General features: G+C 36.3%; 1 protein-coding gene across 10 annotated transcripts; it reads left to right on the top strand.

Moving 5' to 3' along the window:
- The first annotated feature begins 776 nt into the window (after nucleotides 1-776).
- On the top strand, nucleotides 777-26,430 carry cdhr5a (cadherin-related family member 5a). Of its 10 annotated transcripts, none has more exons than XM_087261931.1 (14): nucleotides 777-1,058; nucleotides 6,445-6,620; nucleotides 7,795-7,857; nucleotides 10,084-10,173; nucleotides 10,553-10,639; nucleotides 14,412-14,516; nucleotides 14,602-14,787; nucleotides 15,381-15,471; nucleotides 16,064-16,161; nucleotides 18,006-18,212; nucleotides 20,838-20,951; nucleotides 22,414-22,480; nucleotides 25,226-25,383; nucleotides 25,552-26,430. In XM_087261931.1, the coding sequence occupies exons 1-14, from the start codon at nucleotides 830-832 to the stop codon at nucleotides 26,122-26,124; spliced, it is 2,244 nt and encodes a 747-aa protein (XP_087118057.1). In that variant the 5' UTR covers nucleotides 777-829; the 3' UTR covers nucleotides 26,125-26,430. The 10 variants fall into 10 exon arrangements, with proteins under 10 accessions (XP_087118057.1, XP_087118065.1, XP_087118058.1 ...); XM_087261939.1 differs by having other exon boundaries at nucleotides 792-1,058; nucleotides 25,229-25,383; nucleotides 25,640-26,430; XM_087261932.1 differs by having other exon boundaries at nucleotides 792-1,058; nucleotides 25,229-25,383.
- Nucleotides 26,431-27,680: the final 1,250 nt, after the last annotated feature.

The raw sequence follows: 27,680 nt of genomic DNA, 5'->3' as shown, positions 1-27,680 counted from the left end.
AAAACATCAACCATCTTTGCTCTGCTCAGTATGACAGGCTAAGGGTCGCTGACGTGCTGTCTGTGCAAAATTATAAAAATTTAAAATAGCCACTATTCTTATGAATAAACTGCATAGTTGCAATCTAAACAACTACATTCTCGACTAAAAAAGCCTCAAAAGGCCATTATGTTGTCCAACACCACACCTGCAATATTTTTCAAACTGTAGTGCGTTTATTGATTTGCTGTCACTCTATGTGGGTGGAGTAATACACAGGGGTGAAGAGGCTGTACAAATGTTGTTATCACAGGAACATTGCACGGCTATCAGCCAATCAGATTCGAGAACCAGACAGAACTGTTGTATATTGTATATTTTTAGTTAAATATTATTTACTTTCATATTGTCAAAGATAATAAAATAAATTATTCGAAATGAGTTATTAAAACTCATATGTTTAGAAATGTGTTGAAAAAAAAAAATCTTTCCGTTAAACAAAAATTGGCAGGAAAAAAGTACAGGGAGACTAATGATTCAAAGGGGCTAATAATTCTGACTTCAACTTCATATAATAAGTATGTGTGTTACTATATATTATTTTAATTTGACATTATGTCACAGCTCATTTATTTTGATGAATCCAGTGCTGCATTAATTTGATGGTCATTATTTACACTGTCAAAAGCTCTTTGGCACATTTCTCATGCCCAGGTTTCACACGGCCTCCCAAACAGCAGTGGAAAACTTGCACTAAAACAAAATAAGCCCTGAAAAATAGATGCAAGTATTCGAGTGGGAGGGAGCAGTGCACTGCTGGCAGGCTCTTTAGGCAATATATGACCGTCAGATGAAGTCACAAACATTGCGACTGGAGTTGACTCCCACTCAACGGGCAGCACAGTCAATGCTTTATGTGAAGAAGTACCAGCTGGTGCCACGGTCTCATAGTCCTCCATGGTTATTTGTGTGTATTAGAATCTGGGAAATGGACATGACATTTAGCCATAAAACCATAATTATCATCTTTGGCTGTTTATTTGCGTCATTCCTTCCAAAAATCTGCTCTACTGATAAAAGTAAGTAATTTTTTTCTCACGCTGGTGGAGGTTTTTGTCAACAGCAATGTTATTATGTGTCAGTCTCTCTTATTGGGTTTTTTATATGATGTCAGTTATTTCAGCTCAGACAGTAACAATAGGAACGCCATGTCTGTTTGTTGTCATTGTCAAAAGACCACCACAAGAATGTAGAGCTTCAAAATGATCCAGATGCTTAAAATGCTTTCCTACACAAACTGTCATAACTCCAAATTCACTTTTAATGTGCTGTAAAATCTACACAGTGTCATAAACTACATAGATAAAATATATGTTAATTAATAGTTTCCGTATTTTGTGCTTCACAAGTGTTTTCCATTTATTTACTGTTGTGAATTGCATTATGGGATTTTAATTTCGGCTCTATCAACTTTTGATGTTGATATTTCAACTCTACAGTTAAACAAAGTGACTTTTATTTACATTTTAGTAGTTTGAAATAATATAATGTATAAGAAATAATATTCATAAAGAAACAGGTCTGTAAACTAACAGAAAACGTGCTGGTCGTTTATTACACGATTCATTCATGTTGTCCTAACACAAATCACAAAACACTTTTGACAAATTCATGTGGATTAAATGTTTAAAAAAATTAAGTTGTCCCAATGAAATTTGAAGAATTGTTTCAGCTCGTTTTAAATAAGTAGTTTAAAGAAACAAACAAAAAAATATATGCAATATATCACATAAATGAATACAAGTGTTATTAAGACTCACTTTTAGAACTTTTCACCATTAAAAGTTGTTGGTAAAAAGATCAAGATCCCATAATACAATTCAAATGCATAAATAAACCAGGGGAAATAAAAAGTTGCAAATTACAGAAAATTACAGTGTATTTTGGAAATTAGCTCAAATTATTATTATTTGATGTTTTTTTAGGTCTCATTTAGACAATCTGTTGACTATTGGCTTGCATTTAGTCTGTGAACTACAGCCTTTATCAGTAGTCAATTTACATTTCTGTCATTTTATCTGTCAAGTGACGGTGTTCACATTTTAAAAGTGTGATTCATTCAAAATATTTAATTAAATCATTTTATTTCATGTCCTTTTTTTTTTTTTAGTAGCTAAGCGATTAAAAAAGAAACAAAAGGTTATGGTAAATTCGAAATTACTATCTCAGTGAAAGGCATTCGCCCCAACCCTCTCCTTCATTCTCACTCACATTTTTCAGATGGAATGGTGGTCTAAATCAAAGGTTATCATGGGCCAACTTTAGCCTGCAGGCCCTACTTTGGGCATCTACATAGATCTGCCAGTTTCAGAATGCTGCTGAATATTTTCAAGCGTGGACTGCAGGGCGCATTCATGCATTCATAATGGTATGAACTTAATGGGGTGGCCAAATAAATATTTATGTTATTTGTTATTTTTCAAAATAATATTATCATTTAAAATACACATCAGAGCAAACTATATCTCACTAATTAAAGGGACACTTCACAAATTCCAAGTTAACTAATAATTGTTTGAGTGAATCTATCAGAAGGCTGTCAATGCTAGTAAAATAAGCAGACATACTATAGTAAAACTAATAAATGTTTGTGAAACAGTAAATGTAAGAATTAGCAGATATTAAGTACATATACTCTAATCCCTTTCACATCTTTTATATATTCATTCATTTATCCGTTTTTCTTTGGCTTAGTCTTATTATTTATTCAGGGGTCACCATAGCAGAATAAACCAACTTATCCAATATACATGTATGTTTAAATATGGTTATATTTATACTATATATTTATACTAACCACTGAGCCACCATGCCGCCCCATGTTTTATTCATTCCTTCATTTTCTTGTCGACTTAGTCCCTTTATTAATCCGAGGTTGCCACAGCAGAATGAACCGCCAACTTATCCAGCAAGTTTTTATGCAGCAGATGCCCTTCCAGCCACAACCCATCTCTGGGAAACATCCACACACACATTCACATACACACACTCATACACTACGGACAATTTAGCCTACCCAATTCACCTGTACCGCATGTCTTTGGACTGTGGGGGAAATCGGAGCACCCGGAGGAAACCCACACGAAGGCAGGGAGAACATGCAAACTCCACACAGAAACGCCAACTGAGCCGAGGTTCGAACCAGCGACAAAGCGACCTTCTTGCTGTGAGGTGACCCCATGTTTTATATATTTTCAAAGTTAATTATTAGCCTACTGTAAAAAAAAAAAAAACCTCTGCATTATATAAAGTGGCTTAAATTACTATGCACTACATCAAAATATAAGTACACTGTATAGGCTACTTACTATGTCTATATTTTATGGGGCTAATGAGATATGTGCATTGGATCATCATTACATATTCATTACATATAGATCATTTTAAAATATGAGTACATTTTTAAAAAATGCATGTACATAAAATGTGCATCATACCAAATGATTTGTTTAATTATGTAAAATTATTTAAATTTGCATAGTATGAGTACACTGTAAAACCCAACAGTCAACTTTATCAAATGAAATGAGTGTAGTTTACTCAAAATTGACTGAAATTAATTCTACTCATTTGAAAAGTATTAAAGGTAACTAGTAATACCTCATTACTTCAACTTAATGGAGCAAGTTCACAGTACTCATTTGGATTAGTTTTGAAACTTAAATGATTTGTTGGAATCGGTTTTCTGAAATGGTTTGAGTTACCTTAACTTTTTGGGTTTTACAGTGTACATAGTAATCAACATTTTCTACTGTAAATCTTAAAATTGGCATTAAATGTTGAACAACATCCATTCTGGTCTTGGGACCATTTTGAAAAACAGTTTTGTTCCACTACAAATGTTGACTATACTGTATATAGAAGTACATAGTCGATTAAGGCCATTCACTGTAATAGAAAGATGGACCAAATAAAAGTGAATCAACAGCTTCCATTATTCTGACTGACTTAAAGAGATGGTTTACCCAAAATTGAAAAATCTCTCATTGTTTACTCAACAGTCACCAAACACGAAAAGGAGTTTTTGCTAAATGTTGGAAACCTGTAACCATTGACTTACATGTTATTAGTTTTTCTTATGGAAGTCAATGGTTACAGGCAGTGATGTAAAGTAACTAATTACAAATACTCAAATTACTGTAATTAATTACTTTTTCTCTGGAATTGTAATTTACTGAGTAGTTTTAAAAATGTGTACTTTTACTCTTATTTGAGTACATTTTTAGTGCTGTATCTAAACTTTTACTCCACTGCTTTCCTTCAACCTGTAGTCTCTACTTTATTTTTTCTTGTCTATGGGAATTAGAAAAATCACACATAGAGGGTAAATCGCCTCATAATAAACTACCTCAAGACATGGGCGATTTCTAAATGCTGCAAACTGTTTGGAAGCATTAAACGTGTCCAAGAAGATGTCCAAAATCTTTACACGCATTGATCCAGAGACTGTTTAGATGCAGGACACTGATGAGAAGATGACAGATGTTTACTGTATGGGGACTGAAATAGTCTTAAACACCCAGCAGGAACAAGATTTCAACATGATGTCAGATTGATGTTGTACCCCAATGTCGTGGGGACATTGCATTTTGTTTGGTATTTACTATGATCTTCTCTGTAAAGCTGCTTTAACACAATTTACAGTGTACATGCGCTATAAAAATGAAGGTGAATTAAATTGAAATGAAAATTGAATTGACGTCAGAACTCAATGTCAGACCAACGTCAATGTCCAAGCGAAAGTCAACCAAATATCAACATCTATTGATGTCACAGCTTGAGGTTGTGTGACCGTTACCACTGTGAGGTCTATCAGATGTTGGATTTTGGTTGTCATACCTGATGAATAAATGTCAGTATTTGATGTCAATATGACGTTGAATTAAGATATTGGCTCAACGTTGGATTTTGGTCACTTTCTATCCCAACCTAAAATCGACCAAATAGCAACGTCATTTAACGTTGTTATTAGACATCCAAATAACGTTGTCCTTAAATGCTGGCTAGACATTGAATTTTGGTCACTTGACATCACAACCTAAATCTAACCTAATATTAAAGTCCTATGGCGTTGTGTGCCTGCTGGGCAATAACTACATGCACTACAGAATGTTACGTTTACACACATCCACAAATTACATTTAAACGCATCAGCTTATCACAGAGTAATACTCACTACTCACTACTCATGAGTACTTTTACAAGGGCTATACTTTTTACTCATACTTTGAGTTATATTGACAACAGATACTTTTACTCTACGTACACTACAAGCAAGTAATGGTACTTTTACTTGAGTATGATTTTTCAGTACTCTTTCCACCACTGGTTACAGGTTTCTAATTTTTTTAAATATCTTTCGAATTTCAATAGAATATTTTGAGCTCAATAGAAATGGAAGCTCATAGTGGTATAGATTATTTTGGATGAGTAAACGGGTAGTAATTTTCTTTTATTGGGTGAACTACTCCTTTAAATTAACTTTTTAAGTAAACAATATATTGTCAAGTCAGTTATGTAACTTAATTATGATGTAACACTTTTGTAAAACATATCTATAGATCCGAACACATGGAATATTTGTCCTATTGACCTAATTTTCTGTTAATAAATTAAAAGACTCTGATTTAAAATAATCTTCAAAAGACTTTTGAAGAAGTTTGAACACACACTGTCAGTATTTTATTTATATTTTTGAAAACGCACACACGAATGAATAGAAATTTTATTAATTCTATTAGTGGTTTTAAGGGGCAGCATGGTGGTACAGTGGGTATCACAATCACCTCACAGCAGCAAGTTGGCATTACTGTGTGAAGTTTGCATGTTCTACACATTTTAGCTAAATTGTCTGTAGTGGGAATGAGAGTGGATGTTTGCCATTTATGGGTTGTAGCTGGAAAGGCATCCGTTGCGTAAAACATATGCTGGATAAGTTGGCGATTTATACCGCTGTGGTGACCCCAGATTAATAAAGGGACTAAGCCGAAAAGAAAATGAATGAATGAATTAGTGGCTAATACAGAGGACAATATTAAAAGTTGTTTTCAAGAGTTATATATAATTTGCCATACAACATAATTTTTTATCTTATCTATTAGTAGTGTCAATAAAAGTTACTTTGTTTAACTTTTCAACATCAAAGTGATACCCAAAATGCATGTTAAAAGCATAAATAAACGAAAAAAAAACTATGAATCACAAGTTACAGGGAAATTGTTAATTAACTATTTTAAAAATTGCAGTGTAGTCAACAGGATATACATAAATGAGACCAGTAAAATACAGTAGCCAAAACCTCATTAGACTCAGATTCAGAAGCAATATTTGACAACTCTAAACTGAATAAATGTATGAGAATGGAATATTCTTAGAAAAAATGTGAATATTGTTTTCTCTCTGCAGTTTGCACCGTCCCCTCAGAGCCTGTGACAATTAAAGAAAACAACACAGCAGACATAGTCGTTGTCCATATTAACACAACAACAAAAGATGTAACGCTGAACCTCACAGAGAATCCTGGGAATGCCTTCCAGCTGAGGGGTTCAGAACTGATAGCAAAGAAAGGCCTGGACTTTGAAGTATGTTTATTTCATAACTTTATAATGTGACATTTAATCCAGATGTTTAAATTATCCATGAACACTATTCTAATATGAGCTTGTTTGTAATTGTTAATCAAAGGAGTGAGGGGTATTGCACAAAAGTAAAACATGAGGAATTAGGCTGGGATTCTGAGGCTATCCTGGCTGAATTTAGCCTTGACTCAGTTGCATGAAAGCAGGTTAAATTAAGCTACATTTGTAGATTTATTCTTTGCAGCTAGTCTGCTCCAGAGCAGGCTAACAACCAGGCTTAGATTAATCTTAGCGATTTATGTGTTAGTACATGAAATCAATGTGTTTTACAGTTACTCCATACTCTTGGCCATTTACATTTATTTTCCAACTATTAGAATTAAAAATAAGACTGTTTAATTACATTAGCAATAACTTTATTTGTGTTCCTGTACATATAATGATCATAGATGAAGATCAAATAAACGTGATATAAAACCCCCAAACATAAAATAGATCTGCAATATGGGGTAAGTGTTTGCAATAATCTTCACAATAAATTTATCAGCAGGAATGTCCACTGGTCATATTTAGGACAAAGTCAACAATGTAATTTGTTAATACTTCTCATCTCTTATGTTTCTGTTAATTCTCTGATTAAAAGCAGTTGGAATTCCCTGATTGGTGGGTGAAAGGGGCATTGTTGAACTCGTTGCCTAATTGACTCACATCGTGTTTTATCCATATGTGAATCATTGATTCTGTGATTGATCCTGTGCTCTCAACAAATGATGCTAATGTGTGCTTATCCTGGTTATCTACACTGCTTGACATATCGGCTAATTCTCATCCTAGATCAGCAAACATGCAACAGTCTGAGGACCCGATTAAACAAGGTCAAGCTGCACTTTTTCTATTATCCTGCCTTTCTTGATTCCACTTTTGTGCAATACTCCTCTGGTGATGACTAAATTTAACCAGGATCAAACTATCTGCCATCTTGACCATCTTATAGTTAGGGATAGTTTACCCAAAAAAATGTATTCTGTCTACAATTACTCGTTATTTTGGGTAAACCATCCTTTTAAACTGATTTACTGGTTTGATTTAATCTGACTTAGGTTTAACACTAGATTACTGATGCACATTCACAATAACAGATTACAGCAGTTTGATTCTTACTTTTACCATTTCCCAGACACTTTTAGGTCATGAAGAGCTGACTGTCCAAGTCCGATGTAATAAAACTGGCTACAGAAGCGTAAGTTCATTTAAGTTCAAGTCAATTTACAGTTCATTCAATTCTGCTCAGATGATTGTACATTTAGCAATTCTCAAAAATATCACCGTTTTAGATCAAATATACCAAAGGAATCTTTCAGGCAAAGCATTTTACACATAAGCAATTAATCATTTGCTTTTTAAAGAGTTATAATTTTTTTTTTTATTTCAAGATGATTTTTAAAAACCTTTAACACCACTTTACTTAATAAAATTGAGTAAACATGTTGCCCTAAAATTATTTAGTAAATCAACTATGTGCATAGTTATAAAAATTGAGTTAAGTGAACTTAATAGTTCCAAGTTACAATGGGTAAAAAAAAAAAAAAGAGTAATATGTTTCCACAACAGAAATAAAAAGCTTGGCTGGAATTTTTGAAGTGTTTCTTTACTATAAGACAATAAGACAAAAACAAAAGCCAAATAAAAAAAATAAACAAGTAAAACAGGGTGAGAATGTGGTAAATCTGAACATGTGGTAAAATCAGGCAGCTACTAGGATTTCCTTGTTCTGACTACTTTTGCAAAACAATGTTGCTTGGGTTTAGGGAAGGAGGAGGAGGGGGGTATCAGTTGTTCAGTCAGACAGTCAGTTGACAGTGGCCTCTTGTGGTTTCATGCGAGAGCAGCAGGTGCGAATGGCACTCCCTAGAGAAATTTGAGATCTCAAAAAGCATGCACAGCGGCCACTGGTGATTTCGCAAAAACAAAAACTGCAAAAAAAAAAAAAAAAAAAAAAACATTCCTGGGGCATAATTCGCTGTCTTCAGATTTTTTATTTTATTTATTTATTTTTTTAATGTAGTTTTTCCATTTACAACAACATAAATCAAAATGCTTGGCTAGCATTTCTAAAGCCGTTCTTACTATTTTTGAAGCAAAAGGTATTCAGTGAAAATGTGCCCTAAGACATCTCACTTTTACAATTTTTTTTCAAGTAAACTAATTAATCACTTTTTATATGTTATACATTGCTGAAAACATTCATATTAATCATAAATTTCAACATACGTTCATTCTGAAAATGTATCCCTGTATACATTTGTAGAGGCAAATTATGTAGAAAGAAGTATGTATGCTTTGTCCAGTAACTCATCAAATATGATAAGACTTGAGACACATGGGAGTTGATGATAGAGTTCGAGTCTGGTGATGAATGGTTCAAGAATTCATAAAATAAGATAAGATAAGATAAGATAAGATAAGATAAGATAAGATAAGATAAGATAAGATAAGATAAGATAAAAAGAAAGAGCCAAAAAAATAAACAAGTGAATAACAGGGTTAGAATGTGGTAAAATCCAAAAACGTGGTAAAAATCAGAAAAGGGCTTTTCTTTTTCTAGATTGCTTTTAAAAACACTGTCGGTTGGGTTTAGGGAAGAGGGGAGGCAGGTCAATGAGGGCTTTTGAAAACATTAGCGGTTAGGTTTAGGGGAGGAGGGTGGGTCAGTCGATTGGTAAGTCAATGAGTTGACATCGACCTCTGGTGGATTTATGTGAGACAGGCAGGTGTGAATGGCACTCGCAAGAGCAATTTGAGATCTCAAAAACATACACAGTGGCCTCTAGCGACTCTAAAATCATACCTCCCACGTTTTCAGAATGAGGCCAGGTTGATACATTTAGGAAGCTGACATTATATTATTCCTTTTTCATTAGCAATTTTATTATTCTAGTTTGAAAGCAAAATTTAAGCAACACCATGTGATGAGGGTCACTGCATACTTTTTCAGATTTTGTTTGGCTACAAGGACTGAAAAGTACAAAGTGACATTAACAGATTCTGAGAATTTCTCCGCATTTATGTGTGAGAAAATGCAGATTCAGTCTATTCACTATGCATTATTATGAATGATTTTAATTATTACATTAATATGCATAAGATTGTTACCAGATATCACAAAGTCTTTAGTCTGCAATAAAACAGACTATAGAAATCTGGTACAAAATAAAATTTCACCACATGCTTATACTTGAGAGACCTTGAGGGGAACTGGCTTTCATAACATTGACAAAAAGATTGACAGTAATTACTAAAATGGCTCAGGAATCCACTGCTGTCAGAAAAGCTTCAGCAATTTTCATTCATTTACAGATGCCAGTCTTTTAAAAATCACTTTTATATCATATTGAGGATTGCTATAGTAGTTATTTTAAAGATGTAGCCTGCTCTTGCAGATTTGGCTTTTTGTATTTATCTGCAGATCACCTTGACTGTGATTGTTCATGTTGCAAATATCAATGACAACCCTCCATCATTTGGTCAGCGCGAGTACACACTTGACATAAATGAGGTAAGAACGTGTTAATATTTTATACAATTAAACATAGGAAGTTAAGATATAATAAGATATAATAAATGTTTTTTTTTCTCATTTGTGAATGTTTTTGAATTTTAGAGTAAGGAGCTTTGTACATTAAACAAAAGTCTGATCAATAAAAAATGACAAATATTCTGGAGTAATTTCAGGATTAGCTTAGAAACAGGACCATGCCTGTTTATGAATGTTTTTGTAGGACCAGCAAAAGTGTTGATCCAGGTACATGTTGTTTTTGGCAAAACTGCAGCTACATACATCATAATTGAGGTAGCCAAGAGTTCCAGGCTTACTGTTATTTCGTAGATGCTGTCATTCCTGTTTATAAATGTTTCATTTTGTGTGTATTACCCAGCTTACACCAGTTAATACCAGCATTGCCTTGTTTGAAGCAACAGATGATGATTCTGAAGTTCTGTATTATTCTTTGGAACCTACTGTGGTACGTAAGCAGATTCTTTGTATGATATAATATGAATATTTCAATAAAAAAGTCAGTCATCATTGTTTCAAACCAATAGACTTTGCAAGAGAAGTTGTGCTTTTTTTTACATACAACTCTAAGACACTGCACCCTAAATTAACTAAATTAAATTAATTTCCAAACTAGTATGATTCAGTTGTTCTCATAATCATTCAGCCAAAACTTAAGCTTGGATAAACACTTTTTAGTTAATGTTATAGTACCTATGAATTGAATGGATTAATCTGTCTTCTGAGAAAACAAATGCTTTATTCATTCATTCATTTTCTTTTCAGCCTAGTCCCTTTATTAATCCAGGGTCGCCACAGCTGAATGAACCGCCAACTTATCCAGCACAAGTTTCATGCAGCGAATGCCCTTCCGGCCGCAAACTCTTGCAAACATTCACACTCATACACCATAAGCAATTTAACCTACCCAATTCACCTAGGTCATGTCTTTGGACTCTAGGGGAAACATGCAAACTCCACACAGATATGCCAACTGACCCAGCCGAGGTTCGAACCAGCGACCTTCTTGCTGTGAGGCGACAGCCCTACCTACTGTGTCCCCCAAATGCTTTATAATAAAAATAGAAGTACAATATATTTATGAGAGGTTTTTTTTTTAATGTATAAAAATCTACTAGAACAATGTTTTTAGCTGACTTATGTAGTGTCAGAAATTTTTTGAAGAATATTCAAATCCAAAGTTGTCGAGAAATATGGCATTTAAACTATAGTGACAGACCTTGTCTTGTGTCACCATGGTAATGCTGTACCTACAATTTCCGGTTTGGTTTGATTTAGTAAAAAAAAAGGAACTACTTCTTCTCCATGTAATCACGAGGGGAAGAAATGAAAGTGGTCAACTGTGGCATAATAAAAGCTCCACTGCTTTAATACCATGTTGCGCTCATTAGCTATCTTGTCAACAGTTTATTCAGCCTTCTTGTTTTACTTCAATAGCTTTCAGCCTTCAAGTTTTCACTAAATTAGTTCATCCATAAACATGATTTCTGATGCCAACTCCCTTGATTCCACAGTTAGTCATGGAATCATCAAATTATCCCTTTGTTTGTTATTAAAGGACCCAGCAGGGTGTTTTACACCTCTAGTTTGAAAAAAGTCAGGAAAGAGTCCAGATCTGCTTATGTGGCAGGGTTGAGTGGTGAAAGAGGGATGGGTTTGCATAAAATTGGGAGTTTTCAGTTCGAGCAAGTGCTGATTGTCACAGAGGCAAAACAACACACAGATGCAGGGGAGAAAGACGATGTTTACATGGAAATCAGATATCAAATTATTTGCCATATTATTAATATGTCAACTTTAACTGCAGTTTGACACTTTCACTTTAATTCAGGAACATTTCATGCATGCCCCCTGTGACAAACAAGATATTGGAACAGATGGAAGAGTGTAGTTTTAATGGAATGTTTGATACCGCATGGCGTAAGGGAGAAAAAAAAAAACACATTTCTCGTTACCCTAGATGCACTCGGTAGGAAGGGTCAGAAAGACATGTGTATTGACTATCCTGTCACAAAATGCAGTGAAAATCCTACACGATGGTAATAGTTTGATTAGGATGTTTGCATATTTACACGTGCATTGTAATCCACACGTGTCCAGCTGCTCTCCTATAGCGAGAAACAAAACCTTTATTGTGAAAACAAAACCTTTGTTGCATTACATTAATAAACGCAACACTGACGACCCATGTCTCCAAACAATTCGTCTTCTTCCACTTGTTTTAATTACGGTTAACAACACAACATGGCCTCTCTCTGCTGTCTGAACACTGTAACAAGTAAAAGCAGTCTTTAAAGCTATCGTGCATATTAATGAAGTTGCACCTCATACACAATAGAACATGCTGATTGGCAGTGTGGAACAACTTGGAAGTCTTTATTATGAATTAATGCTGAAAACTCAAATATGTCATGTTGTACTCGCTGGCAGACTTCCAGTCTACACACTGGAATTCATGCAATGATCTAATTGCCTTCTTTTCAAACTGGAAGAACAAATTTGCTCGAAATAACGCAAAAACAACCAAGTATTACTTTTTTTTTTTTAAATATTTGTGTCCTAATAATGTTTTTAGCAGCGTGACACATATATGACTGTCAACATCTCCAAAAATATGTTTTGGTGTTTCGTGACCCTTTAATACATGTCCTCTAGCAGTTAAAATTAAATACTGTGATTACTGAGTCCACACTTTCTGCTGTGAAATTTTGATTGTGATTCTAATCTGAATTCAGACTTGTGCAACTTTTTGAATCAGGCTGAATTTCAGCTTTGTCATGGATTGTTTGCGTGCTGTGGTCGTGCAGTGTACAGGGGAATGGAGATGCAATTCAAATTTCCCAATCTGCAATTGAACAGTCAGATTGTTGCTCTTTGGGTGTCCTGAGTTCCCAGCACATAACGTCAATTCCATCCCCTCATTCTTTCTCTCTCCAGACTTGTCACAAAAAAAAACAGACACACAAAAAAGATAAAAAAAAATCAAATTAAATCAGTTCATCATATAAGGTGGCAGTGTCTCTTCAGGTTTAGTTTAAACCACTGGTAGTTTACTTACAGCATGTGACTATGGTTTACAGTACTTTTTTAAGTAGTGAATGACGTGAATTGTGTTGAACACAACATTTTGAGTTCAACACAATGTAACGAGGAGACTGACACGGAGGGATCCATTATGCAGTATTTATTGATCACATTCACTCAAACACACAATATGCACCGGAGTGCACACACATATCCACAGTAGTAGTAAGGGTATCAATAAGGGTGATGAACAGACACAGAGTGAGTTTCCAGGCATGAGTGGAGGGTAATGAGCGAGAATCAGAGTCCGTGTATCAGGCTTGGGTCGAGGGCAGGCAGCGAGTATCAGAGTCCGTATAACAGGCGTGGTTCGTGGGCAGGCAGAGAGAATCAGAGTCCGTATATCAGGCGTGGGTCGTGGGCAGGCAGAAGGCAAAGCAAAGTAAGAGACAGGCTGGAGTCGTACACAAAAGATCAGGCTGGGAATAACGCTCAGTAGTGCTGGCCGGGGCTGAACAAGACTTCGCACTGACTGAGTGTTTGAGTGCGGCTGATATGAGGTACGTGGGTCGTTAACAAGATTCAGATCAGGTGTATGCGCAATCAGTGTAGATGGATGATATAATGCTAAAAGTCTGGAGATGGCGGCCTCTGCTGGCCAGCGAGGGGAATGACCGGGACCGAGTCGGTGACACACAAATACTTTCAGTGGAAACGTCGATATGTATTCATATTTTAATCTTCAATTTCTTATAGTCTTTTAGATGTTTTGGCTGTTGCCCATTCAACCACGGTCATTCAAGATGTGTTATATAATGTCAACCTGCCAATCACTTTTGTGTTTAATAGAAGTCTTATACATATGTAAACAAAGACTAAGATAATATTATGTTGAGGTGTCAGTGGAAATCTAATAGACATCTAATAATAGTCCATATTTATAATCAAACAGACAGATTAGACCATTTGGACCATTGTTAGATGTCTATTAGATTTAGCCTTGTTTTATACAAGATATCTATGTTTAGATGTCTATTTAGACTTTTTTAAACAATGATTGTTAAGAATGATATGTTGTTTTGGCTTTTATACTGTATGTATGTGATCAGCGGCAGCATTTTCGGAAACCAATATGTGTGAATGACAATTCTCATATTTGCTTGATCTTCTCTTATAACATGACGGATTCTTTACAGAACAGATACTTCAGACTTGAGACCATGTATACACCAAACATCCTTGTCAACAAGGTTTTAGATTATGATGTCATCCAGCAGGTGAAGCTGATCTTGTATGTGCAGGTATGTGAAACTGTTTTCTTTGAATTGTTAGAAATGTTAGACTATCTCGCTCATGTGTAACATAAAGAAGTTTCACTTCTAACAGGATACTCCACTCCAGTCACAACCTGGTGAGCTTTCCTTCACAGCTACAACAACCATCACTGTCAATATTAAAGACATTGACAACCGTCCTCCTTGGTTTCAACCGTGCACAAAAGTAACGGTTGGCAGTGCCAAAATCTGCCTGAGCCTAGGGTACAGGGGAAGGGTAAACCTAACAGAGAAACAGGTACAATACATGGTTTCTTTATCACCTTTTAAATAATGAATATACCTAATACTGCATATGCTGTTATGTTCTTGTCTTTAATTGTACATGCTCTCCATAATTGAGTACAGCCCATTTTGAAAATTAATATTTTTCTCTATTTCTCAGTGAGTATTGGCAATGTATTTTGGTTGATTTAAACAAAACAGATTTATTAAACAGATATATTTATTAAAATTATATTTTAGTCACCAAACATATTTAGAAATTGTAAGATAAAACAAATAAATTCAAGCAAAATATTGCAAAATAAAATAAATAACAACCCTCTAAATGTCAACAATTATTATTTTATTTATTTTAAAATTTGTATTTAATATTTTTCTATATTATATAAATTTGTCTTTGCTAATTTTTGGACTGTTATTGTAAGTTATTTTATTAGATAAGCTCCAGATTTGGCTTTAGTACTGACTAATTTAATGTATATGCACAAATGTAATATTGTAGAGCTTCCTATTAAAATCTGAATTTAAAAGAGAGATTTGTGAGGGGTGTAATTATATATGCTGAGCACTGTACATATACAAACACAAACATACAATTATTTCCAGGATGGAGCCTTGCACCTGCAGCCAGGTCCAGTGTATGCAAGAGATGGAGACAGAAGCAGAAATGAAGAGATAAGCTATAAAATTGTCCGAGGTATTAAATAATTTAAGAGTTTTTAATAACTTTAGCCTAAACTGCACACAATATCACTTTTTGGAATAATATGACTTTATCAATATTTACACTAATTTTCCACTTGTTAATACCCTACATAAAAGAAAAAAAGAAAAAAGAAAAATATCATTCTGTTGTGAACTAAACTTTAACATTACACATTAAATAGCTACATTTGTTAATATAAATTAACAATAAGCACTAAACAAAGGCAATACTTTATTTTGATGGTTCATTTGAGTATTAGTAGACAGTTTGCTTAATACCTGTTAATACTGCTCCTTCAACAGAGATTTAACTGACTATAAGAAACTTTGCAAGTACATGTCAACTTACACTAACTGTCTACTCATATCTAATAAAATTAGTTGGCATGTAGATGCAATGTAGCTTAAATTCAACAAACTGACCATCAAAATGAACAGGACCAAATCGAACAAGCAAACAATAAACAAAGCAATATCAACTTGTAACTACTAATAAGATTCAACAGACCAGAGTTAACAAATGTAATGCTCATTGTTAATTAACTAAGTGGACCGTAGTGTAAAATATTTCTGCCATCTCCTAGGAAACGAAGACAACATCTTTCAGATTGATGAAAACTCTGGCAACATATCCATGCTGAAACCAGCAGACATAGCAGGTCCTATATCACTTTTAGTTTTGGTGAGTTTCTTATGCAAATTTTGAAGTCTTTGGAAGTTTTAGTTTACACTTTTAAAAACTGTATTGTTGATTGATTGATTGATTGATTGATTGATTGATTGATTGATTGATTGATTGATTGATTGATTGATTAATTGATTGATTGATTGATTATATCAGTGGTTCTTAACCACGTTCCTGGAGCCCATCATGTTTTGCATTTCTTCTTAGTCAAGCACACCTGATTAAACTCACCAGCTCATTAGCAGAGACTCCGTGGGTTCTTTTCAATATCAATTTTTCTCATTTTCTCAATCCTCCAATCTCCATTCTACCAAACATCTACCTGTCCAGCTTAACTATCTGCTGGAAAGGTAGGTCTCAAGACTACCCCTTCCCTTCATCTTTCTCTCAATCCTGACTGGTCTTCCAGTTCCAAAGAGTTCAATTTTAGTCTCATCAAACCAGAGAATTTAGTTTCAGATGCCTTTTGGCAAATTTCAGGCGGGCTGCTATGTGCCTTTTACTAAGGAGTGGCTTCCATCTGGCCACTCTACCATTCAGGCCTGATTGGTGGATTGCTGCACAAATGGTAGTGCTTTTTTAAGGTTCTCCTCTCTCCACAAAAGAACGCTGGAGCTAAGACAGAGTGACCATCGGGTTACTGATCACCTCCCTGACTAAGGCCAATTTTGCCCCGATCACTCAGCTTAGATGGTCAACCAGCTCTAGAAAGAGTCCTGATGGTTCCAAACATCTTCCACTTACGGATAATAGAGGCCACTGAGCTCATTGAGACTATCAGTACAGCAGAAATGTTTCTGTAACCTTCCCCAGCTTTGTGCCTCGAGACAATCCTGTCTCGGAAGTCTAAAGAGGTCTACAGTCTTCCTTTGTCTTCATGCTTGGTTTTGCTTTGACATGCACTGTCAACCATGTGATCTTATGTAGAAAGGTGTATGCCTTTTTAAATAATTTCCAATCAACTGAATTGACCACAGGTGAACTCCAATTAGCTGCTGAAAGATCTCAAGAATGATCAGTAAAACAGAATGTACCTGAGCTCAATTCAGAGCTTCACGACAAATGTTGTAAATACTGATGTACATGTGATTTTTAAGTTTTTTTTTTTTTTTTTTTTTTTTTGTAAATTTGCAAGAATTTTAAAAACTCTTTTTTCACATTGTCATTGTGAGTTATAATTTTGAAGAAATAAATGAATTATTTCATTTTGAAATAAGGCTGTAACGTAAAAATATGGATAATAAAAGGGCTATAAATACTTTCCAGATGCACTGTAGTTAATTTTGTTGTAACTTATTTTTCAGCTCAAATAAAAAGCTGTTAATTGGGACTAATGCACTGTTAATAATAACAAGGAAAATAAACAAAACACAGACAAATATGGTGTTTTGTGGAGGTTGAAACTATTACAGTATAAATAATTATCTCATATATTTAAGAATCATGACCTGCAAGCAAAATCAGATCGGTGTAGATAGAGTATCCAATAAATGACAATGCTTTGAAATGAGTATTAGAGGGGAGAATATATATTATTTCACATTTCTTGCATCCTTCTTTCGAACCTGAACCTAGGGATGCAAAAATGAGAATGGAGAAACAGGGATGCAAAAATGAGAATGGAGAAACAGGGATGCAAAAATGAGAATTGAGAAGTTCCCAAGTACATGAAATGGTTGTCATGCAAATAAGACATGTAAAATTGTGCAGTGCTGGGGTGGCTCCGAGAACATGGTTGAGAACCACTGAATTATATGCATTCTCTCAATATCTGTTCTAGCGTTTAACAACATCACTGCTTTATTTGATAACGGCAATACTCTTTTATCTGTCCACTACAGGCTTTCCAGTTGTTAAACAGAGATCAGTTTGCCACCACTTCAGTCACTATTGATGTAATGAAAAAGAGCAGGAATCCTCCAAGGTTTGAGAAGGAAAGATATGAAGGGTATGTTTACAGTAATTCAGGCCCTGAAAACATGGTGTTAAGGGACAAGATGTCCAACAGACCCTTCAGAGTCAGAGCGAGAGATGAAGATTTCGCCAGCGTAAGTTTGAAAAGCACACTTGAAGTGATAGTTCACACAATAATGCACATTTTCTTATAATTTACTAATCTTCTACTTGTTCCAAAGCTGTTTGAGAATCTTTCTTCTGTTAAGCACATAAGAATATATTTTAAAGAATGTTGGGAATCAGCAGCCATGTTGGAAATCAGCACTTGCACAGTATTTTTTGTTCCTACCATGAATGTCAATAGCTTTCAACATTCTTCAGAAATATCTTCTTTTGTTTTCAGATTAAAGAAATTCATAAAAGTTTGGAACCACTTTACTGTGAGTAAAATGTGAAAAAATAAAAGGAGTAAATGGTGAAGAGATAAAGTGGTTTTTAAAATTGAAGTGTTTTAAGAGATTTTATTTTAATGCACTATAGTTGCAAACACTGATTGTTAAATTGACTGCTGAGAAACATGATGCTGCTTAGTTCTAGAAAAAGCATGAAAGATGAAGTTGAATGTTGAAAAAATAATTCATAAAAACCATTGCTTTCTGCTATTAAAGATGGTTAATGGTTAAATTTATATTTGCCAGTATGTTTTTTTCAGGACCATCAAAATATTGTGAATAGACATTAAAGGGCACCTATGGTAAAAAATCTAGTTTTCAAGCTGTTTGGACAGACATGTGTGTAGGTATAGTGTATAGACCATCATTCATTCATTCATTCATTTTTCTGGTTGGCTTAGTCCCTTTATTAATCTGGGGTCGCCACAGCTGAATGAACTGCCATCTTATCCAGCACGTTTTTACACAGCGGATGCCTTTCCAGCTGCAACCCATCTCTGGGACACATCCATACACACTCATTCACACACTCAGGGCTCTATTTTGACGATCCATGCGCAAAGCGCAGAGCACAAGGTGCAAACGCTTTCAGGTTGTGTCAGAATCCATTTTTGCAAATAGATGGACAGAAAAATCCGCTTTGCGCCGTGGCACATGGTCTAAAAGTGTTGAGTTTATTTACTTAATGAGTTATAGGTTTGTTTTGAGAATAAACCAATCAGAGTCTCATCTCCCATTTCCTTTAAGAGGCAGTTGAGTCGCGCCATAAGCGCATTTGCTATTTACATGATGTAAAGTAAGTGTAAGTGGAAAAACTAAGCATTTCACTAGCAAGAAAACAGTTAAACAGAGCATCTGCAGCACAAGAATGAGAGATAAATATAAATATATATATATATCCTTATTATATCCTATATATTGTGATGGGCTGAAGAATCACACGACAAAAGAATTCAAGTTTAGATCCCAGAGGGTGGATTTATTTAAAAAGGTGCATGAGTGCAAGATCCAAAGGGGTGCTCCAGCGGGTGATGTTCTTTCATCCGTGGGGTGCTCAGTGTCTGTGAGATGGGTCTAGGAACCCGATTGGTCACCAACTGCTGTCTGGAGGAAAGAAAGGGAGAATAAGTGTTACTGCTCTGTTTCCTTCGTATGCTTCTCCCTTTCTGGTTCTTTTGGTGTGGCTTATGTAGCCGGTCTTGGATGAGTTGCAGCTGGTGCTGATTAGTTGGGAACGAGAGGGCCCAGGTGTTCCTCGTTCCTCTCCAGGACGATGCTGATAGCTTCATGGGATGCTCATCACAATATATATATATATATATATATATATATATATATATATATATATATATATATATATATATATATATATATATATATATATATATCCTTAATATTTTATATCTTTTTCATATGTAAAGATATTTGTGTATTGCTCTACATCTTGTGTGTATTAAACAGTGTGCAAGCCAGGCGCACTCTGCCCCAGACAATAGACTGGCTTTGTTCTGGTCTAAAGAACAAACTATTATAGTTTCTCAAAATAGCAACGCAGAAAAACACGCCTGTTTTTTTAAACCAGAACGCCTATGGGCGGGCGCACATATGAGCGCAAATGCATTTGCTATTTAAACAGCGTGGCGCAACACCTCAAAATGACTCTTGCGCCGAGCTGAAAGTAGAAAATAACAATTGTGTCGTGGCTTGCGCCACATTGCGCCAGGTGTATGATAGGGCCCTCATACACTATGAAAATTTTAGCCCACCCAATTCACCTGCACCGCATGTATTTGGACTGTGGGTGAAACCAGATCACATGGAGGAAACCCACGTGAACGCAGGGAGAACATGCAAACTCTACACAGAAACGCCAACTGACCCAACTTAGGCTTGAACCAGCGACCCAGCGACCTTCTTGCTGTGAGGCAACAGCACTACCTACAGCACCACTGCGTCGCCTGGCACACTCAGAAGAATCATAATATTAATATTATATCTTAAAAAAGGGGTAAACTAGGTGCCCTTTAACATCCCACATGGCAAAATAATGGAGAGGGGTCTGGATGCAGACCAGGTGCAGTGCAATCTGGGCTGCAACCAATGCTTTTTAATGTGCTAACCTAACCCCACCACTAACCCTACCCATCACAGTGATGTCACTGGCTCCATTTGAGTGCATTGTGTCTGACATTGCATCGCTGAGTGATGCAATCTCAGCTTGCATAATAAAGGCTGCATCCAGATTCTATTGCAGAAATGGACACCCAAAAATATTGAATACTGTACATCTGAGATTAAATTCCTGCTTCTGCCTTTGTTTTTCAGGGAATCAATCCTGACATTAAATATGAAGTGCAGTATAGCAGCTACGTTAATATCACTACAGATGGGTTTATACTTTTGAAAAAAGCAGTTCGGACTGATGCCTTCGCATTGCAGGCAAGTAAAAATATTTTATTGATGAGAATATTTTATACACTCACAAGACACTTTATTAGGTACACCTTACTAGTACTGGGTTGGACCTCCTTTTGCTCTAAACATTGCCTAATCTTTCGTGGCATAGATTCAACAAAGTACTGGAAACATTCCTCAGAGATTTTGGTCAATACTGACATGATAGCATTACACAGTTGCTGCAAGTTTGTTGGCTGCATATCCATGATGCGAATCTCCTGTTCCACCTGTCCCAAAGGTGCTCTAATGGATTAAGATATGGTGACTGTGGAGGCCATTTGAGTACACTGAACTCATTATCATGCTCAAGAAACCAGTCTGAGATTATTTGCACTTTATGACATGGTGCATTATCCTGCTGGAAGTAGCCACCAGAAGATGGGTACACTGTGGTCATAAAGGGATGGACATGGTCAGCAACAATACTCCGGTAGCCTGTGGTGTTGACACTGTGCTCAATTGGTACTAATGGGCCCAGAGTGTTATCCCCCACACCAATACACCACCACCACCAGCCTGAACTGTTGAAAAGAGGCAGGATGGATCCATGCTTTCATGTTGTTGACGTCAAAATTCTGACCCCGCCATCTAAATGTCGCAGCAGAAGTCCAGACTCTCAGACCAGGCAGCGTTTTTTCAATCTTCTATTGTCCAAAATTTGATGAACCTGTGCAAATTGTAGCCTCAATTTCCTGTTCTTAGCTGACAGAAGGGGCACCCGGTCCTCAAGGTTGGACGTGTTGTGCATTCAGAGATGCTCTTCCACATACCTTGGATGTAACAAGTGGTTATTTGAGAAACTGTTGCTTTTCTATCAGCTGCAACCAGTCTGCCCATTCTCCTCTGACCTCTGGCATGAACAAGGCATTTGTGCACCCATAGAACTGCTCACTGGATATTTTCTCTTTTTCAGATCATTCTCTGTAAACTCTAGAGATGATTGCACGTGAAAATCCCAGTAGTGAGCAGTCTCTGAAACACTGAGACCAGCCTGTGCGGCACCAACTACCATGCCACATTCAAAGTAACTTAAATCACTTCATTCTGATGCACAGTTTGAATTGCAGCAGATGGTCTAGACCATGTCTACATACCTAAATCATTGAGGTGCTGCCATGTGATTGGCTGATTAGTAATTTGCATTAATGAGCGGTTGGACAGGTGTATCTAATAAAGTGGCCGGTGAGTGTATTTTAATGTGTTCATGTGATTGAAAAGATAAATAATACAATTTTAAACATGGTATGCAAAATATTGCTGTTATCTTTATTTTTATTGAAAATATGCAGCCTTGGGCGAAAAACTTATTTTATTTAAAAAAAAAAAATTATTTTAAACTTTAATTATTCCAAATCTTTTAACAGCAAGTAGGTCTAAAATACCTCTGGTCACTTTTTTGCTGAATACTGTCTTGGTTAAGGCTAATTCTTTCTTTATTCTCCAGCTTCGGGCAGTAGATGTCTCTACTGGTGAGTCAGGGACAGCTGCGCTCTCTGTGAATGTATTACCACGTAAGTTTCTTACAAAAATGTGCCACCTTGTGAAAGAGGCTATATGTAAAGATTTTATATACTATTCTCCTTTTTTTGTTGGCAGTGTATGAACAGCTTGTAAGGAAACTTTGCCTTCCTAGATTTTATGAAAGCATGTACACGGATTTTTATGTGGCAAAAGGATGAAAATGAAAAAGCATTGGTGTATATGTGTGATCCAGAGAGCCGCTCTTGTTAAGTTATGTTCTATGGAACATCAATAAGTGTGTGATCAATATATCTTTCAATCTTACGTGGCCAAATCTACAAATGCAAAATCAGATATACACGGAATTTAAAATAAATAATAAAAAATCATCTTTACATATGTTGCCAGTGACCGGTATAGTGCATTGTTGTGATCAGATCATTTCCTATTTGCTGTTTTCCCACTGCTGCAAATTTATTTGTTTATTTATTTGTTTAGCGATTATATTGGTATTGTGAGAAATTGGGTGGCCTATGTTTACACATGCATCTAAACATCACTCTACACATCCATTTTTTTTTACGGTGGACGAGTGAGCTTAATGTGCTGCAATTAAAGAAAGCACATTACAAAAAACGCCCGCAAATAAAAAAACAGTCTTCATTAATTTGACAGCACATGTGTAGCAAATTTTCACAACACAAACAACTGAAGGAGCACGCAGAAATTAGTCACAACACTTGCAAATATCCACGTAATACAACGGAAATGTTTCAAGAAGACTCAAAACCATGATGGACCCAGCTAAAATAAGGATGTGTTATTATGTTGTGTAATCAGTATATTAAAGTAACACATCCATATCTCTGCAGGGTCTGTCATTGTTTTGGGTCCCCTAGCTAGAAACATTTCCGTTGTGTAACATGGATATTTGTAAGTGTAGCGATTAATTGCTGCAGGTTTTTTCAGTTGTTTGTGTTGTAATAATTTGCAATACGTGTTTTGTCAAATTGATAAGATCATTTCTTTATTTGTGGTGTTTTTGTAATTGCATGTGTTTTCTTAGGGTCTATCGGCCACCGTAATTATAGTATATCCCATGCAAAAGCATGAGCGGCAAGCAGCTGACTTGAACTCTCATAATGGCTACTGGTGGTATTCTACATATAGTCCCTTGAAGGTTAGTTCACCCAAAAATGAACTTTTCTGGAATTAAGTACTCACCCTAATGTCATTCCAATTCTCTGAGACCTTCATTTATCTTTATAACACAAAAGAAGATATTTTAGATGAAATCTGAGAGCTCTCTCATCCTCCAAATACAGCAATGATCCAGAAACATTCAAAGTTCAGAAAAGAAACCAAAAACATTGTCAAATCACTCCAAGAACGTCTTCTAAAAAAAAAAAAAAAAAAAAAAACAGAAACTTGTTTGTCTCACAAATCAGATTAGAGTTTAGGTTTAGTGTAATGCAATGCAACCGTGTTGAGCTGCTGGTTTCAATGGCAATACGTTGTGCTAGTAAACGTGGACACTGACTTGTATTAACCAGTAAACGTGACTGACTCACGGAACAGAAGAAATAGATAAACAAAGTCATTTTTACAGTTTTCTTCAGTGCACAAAAGAGTTCTTGGAGCTTTGTATGATTACAGTTGAACCACTGAAGTCACATGGAATGTTTTGCCTAGACTTCGGTTCCTTTTCTTTGAGCGTCTTGAAACCATTGCTGTCATGGAGGATGAGGGAGCTGTCTGATTTGATCTTAAACAGTGTTTTGCATCCACGTTCCTCGAAGATCACCAGCACTGCATGTTTTGGTTATCTCATTTGTCTGTCACACCCGTTTCAGTGCTGCGTCTGCAATCGTATACTTCCATACTATTTAGTATGTTAAAAGCAGTATGCGAACCAAGTAGTATATCCGAATAGTATTTGAAAAACAGTAAGCGAGAAGTACCCAGATGACCTACTACTGTTGAGATTCTGATGTGTGCATCCAATGGATGCTATGCGCTACACCATGATGCTATGTAAGAGAATTCATGAATGGGAGTGAAGCAATTCAACTGGCATGGAAAGGTCATGTCATATTGACAAATGACCGATGTAGTATCACTTCACTCCCATTTATAAATTCTCTCGCCGGAGCATCATGGGATAGCGCAGCATGCATGGGATGCGCACTTCAGAATTCCGCCGGAAGTAATAGGTCATCCGGGTACTTCTCGTATACTGATTTTCGAGTTTTATGATTTCGAACATATTACTCCGCTCGCATACTGATTTTAGCATAGGTTTCAGATGCAGCCCAGGTCTTCAGTCGCTCCTAATGAGATTATAATTTCAATCAGGTGTGTTAAATTATCACCTAAGATAAACTTTAGTTTACATTTCCCACACACAGACAAGCAGGGGAGTTCTCGAGACCTACCTGAGCTCAAACTCCACTCTCGCCCTTCTAATGGGAGGGAGCCCCAGGCTCAAGAATTTTACGAGCTCAGAGCTCACTCCCAGGACAGCATGCCAATTACGCTTTATTGATCATCAGCTAAGTATGAACTCTTGAAATGGAAACTGCGCAGAGCTGGTGGTCCTTAATGAATGTGGTTGAGAACCACTGACCTAAAAATATCTTTGTTTCATTTCTGAAGATAAACAAAGATCTTGAAACAAGGTGAGGGTGAGTACTTAACAAAAGTTAGATTTTTTTGTTTGAACTAACCCTGTTGGAGTTCTAATATCTTTTCAGCATTCAGTATAATTAATATCCCTCTACATGTCTGCCATCCAGCAGTGGGCATCCAGTCACAAGACGAGAGCTATCGCGCAGGAGACATGGCTTTGCTGGGCTTTGTAATGGCCGCTTTACTAGTGCTCTGCCTCATTGTGATCGGCTATCTGATATCCCGTGTCAAGAAGGGGAATTCTGACGCATTCAAGTTGTCTGAGGTCAGCATCTTCCCATCAAAGCTCAGTGAGTCCAGCTCTGAGTGTCCCCTTTGTAAAAGAACTGACGATTAAAAAAAAAAAAAAACATTCCCTAAGAATAACCATGTACTTCAGCAGGTAATGTGCAGCTCATGAAATTTTAAGATTAACCCTCTGCCCCTCATTCAGTGTTTAGGGCCATGCTTGAAGTTTACTCAGCCCCCTAACAGGCCAAGAGATAGCATGCAGTTCACCAATGATGGTTTCTTGAATGAAGGGGACACGGGGAGGTCCAGATCCAGGCGTGCAGACCTGAGGGAACGGAGGCTCGATGCGGTTCAAGGGGCGAGGGTTCGAGTGATTCCTCGCGAGAGACAGAGGCACTGCAGCTCCTGCGGATTCCAGGTGCACGCCAACCATTCACACTACAGTCCTGGCCTCCAGGTCAAAGAAAAGCCCAGTAAGCAAAGGGTCAAATCTATTCTGGCAAAGGAGAGGAGGAAGGATGACAAAAAGACAGTTTGGTTCAAGGAGAGCGAAGACTCGTCTGATATCGAGGTGGAGATCATTCCGGACACGATAGGGCTTAAGCCTGAAGATGACGAAGATAAAGTTGAAGGGGATTTTGCTTCCAATCCACCAGAAGACAGTGGAATGGTACTAGGGGAGTTGACCATGTTGAGTATAAAGGACTCGAGAAGCAGGGAAACAGACATTACTGATAGCAAAGATGGATTGAACACAGACAGAAGAGACCAGTGAAGATGCTTTCACACATCAGAGACTGAATTTCCAGCTTAGCTGAAATAAAACACATTTCTTAAAATAAAACGTGGTTTAGTTGTGATGTAATTAATGACAATATTTATTTTGTGAATGCATTTTTTCTCTCATTGTGTGATATGCAAAATTAATGCTAAACTAATGATGTGTCTATAATTTCACTGCTCAGAATTTAATGTTTGCTCGCTTCTTGTTAATATATTGTTGAAGACAGTATTTTGTATAATTATGTAAATTATTTGATTATGCGGAAGATATACAGAATAAATGGAATCTGAATCAGAATGTATCAGAGAATCCTTCAAACATCAAACATTCATCAGAGAAACCTTCAAACCTTGACAAACCAAAGTTTTTTTTTTATTTTTTCTTAAGTGTACACAAAAGTTGCCTCATGGGCATCTTTTCTACAGTATATAAAAGCATTTCTTAGTCTTTAGAACAACCTTCAAAGATAAATGTGTGTCACAAACTAATATCTACCACTTGAGGGCCCCATTGACATGACTCCTGACTGCATTGCACCAACACGTCTCTGAGCAAAATAATAATAAAAAAAGAGTACAGTTATCAGGCTGGGTCTAGAGTGTGATGCTTTTCATTAGTTGTTCTGGTAGGCTTAAAAAAAAAAAAAACAATGATTATATGCAAGACAAAAAAAATCTCCATAAAAATGCATGTCCATGTATCAAAGTGCTTTTTATGCACATAGAACATTTATATTCATTCATTTAGCAGATGCTTTTATCCAAAGCAACCCTCAAATAAGGAGCACAATAAAGCCTATCACTTTAAATAAGAGTTCAGAAGAGGACAGCCCAGGAGAGAAATGTACATATTCGTTTTTAAACATTGCATTATTCACTTGTCTGGATAGGGCTAGAAACCATTAATAGTGAATGTGAAAAGTTGGGGAAACTATCCTGTACCTTTTCACTCACTGACTGCAGGATTGCTTCATTTTAAGGTTGCTTGTAAAAAGGTTTAAGATTCTTGTTAAAATGCAAGAACATGATTTTTTTAGGGGGGTTAAGGCGGGGAGTCAACATGGAAATTCGTCAAATTCATTACTACTGGAACTGTGTTGAGAGTAGTGGTTTAAAGCCGATTGCCACTGTGTGAGCAGAATTAATTCTAAATCAAAACAAACAGTGGAACAAGGGCATGTCTAGGACAGCAGAATTAAAAGTTCAATGTACACATTGCTAGATTTTTCCCGCTTAGAGTAATTGTTTCTGCAATTATTTCATTGTATGCATGTGAACATGCGTTCACTTTCCTTAGGCTTAGTCTCTATTTCAGAGGTTGCTACACGGAATTAAGCACCAAACACTCAAGGGATATGTTTTATGCAGCGCATGCCCTTCCATCTGCAACCCAGTACTGGGAAACACCCATACACACTCATTCACATGCACACACTCATATAGACAATTTAGCTTACCCAATTCATTTACAGTGCATGTCTTTGGAGTGTGGGGCAACCAGAGCACCCAGAGGAAACCCACACCAACACAGGGAGAACATACAAACTC

The sequence above is a fragment of the Danio rerio genome, chromosome 7 (genome assembly GCF_052040795.2).
Source record: "Danio rerio strain M-AB ecotype USA chromosome 7, GRCz13ab, whole genome shotgun sequence".
NCBI lineage: Eukaryota > Metazoa > Chordata > Actinopteri > Cypriniformes > Danionidae > Danio > Danio rerio.
This window is presented reverse-complemented; position numbering and strand designations above follow the sequence as displayed.

Excerpts from the sequence above, each read along its gene's own strand:
- cdhr5a (XM_087261941.1), top strand. The coding sequence starts at position 830 with ATGAAGTCACAAACATTGCGACTGGAGTTGACTCCCACTCAACGGGCA. Across the intron at positions 16,162-18,005 it reads CTATATCACTTTTAGTTTTG|GCTTTCCAGTTGTTAAACAG; the intron begins GTGAGTTTCTTA and ends TGTCCACTACAG. Across the intron at positions 20,952-22,413 it reads CTGATGCCTTCGCATTGCAG|CTTCGGGCAGTAGATGTCTC; the intron begins GCAAGTAAAAAT and ends TTTATTCTCCAG.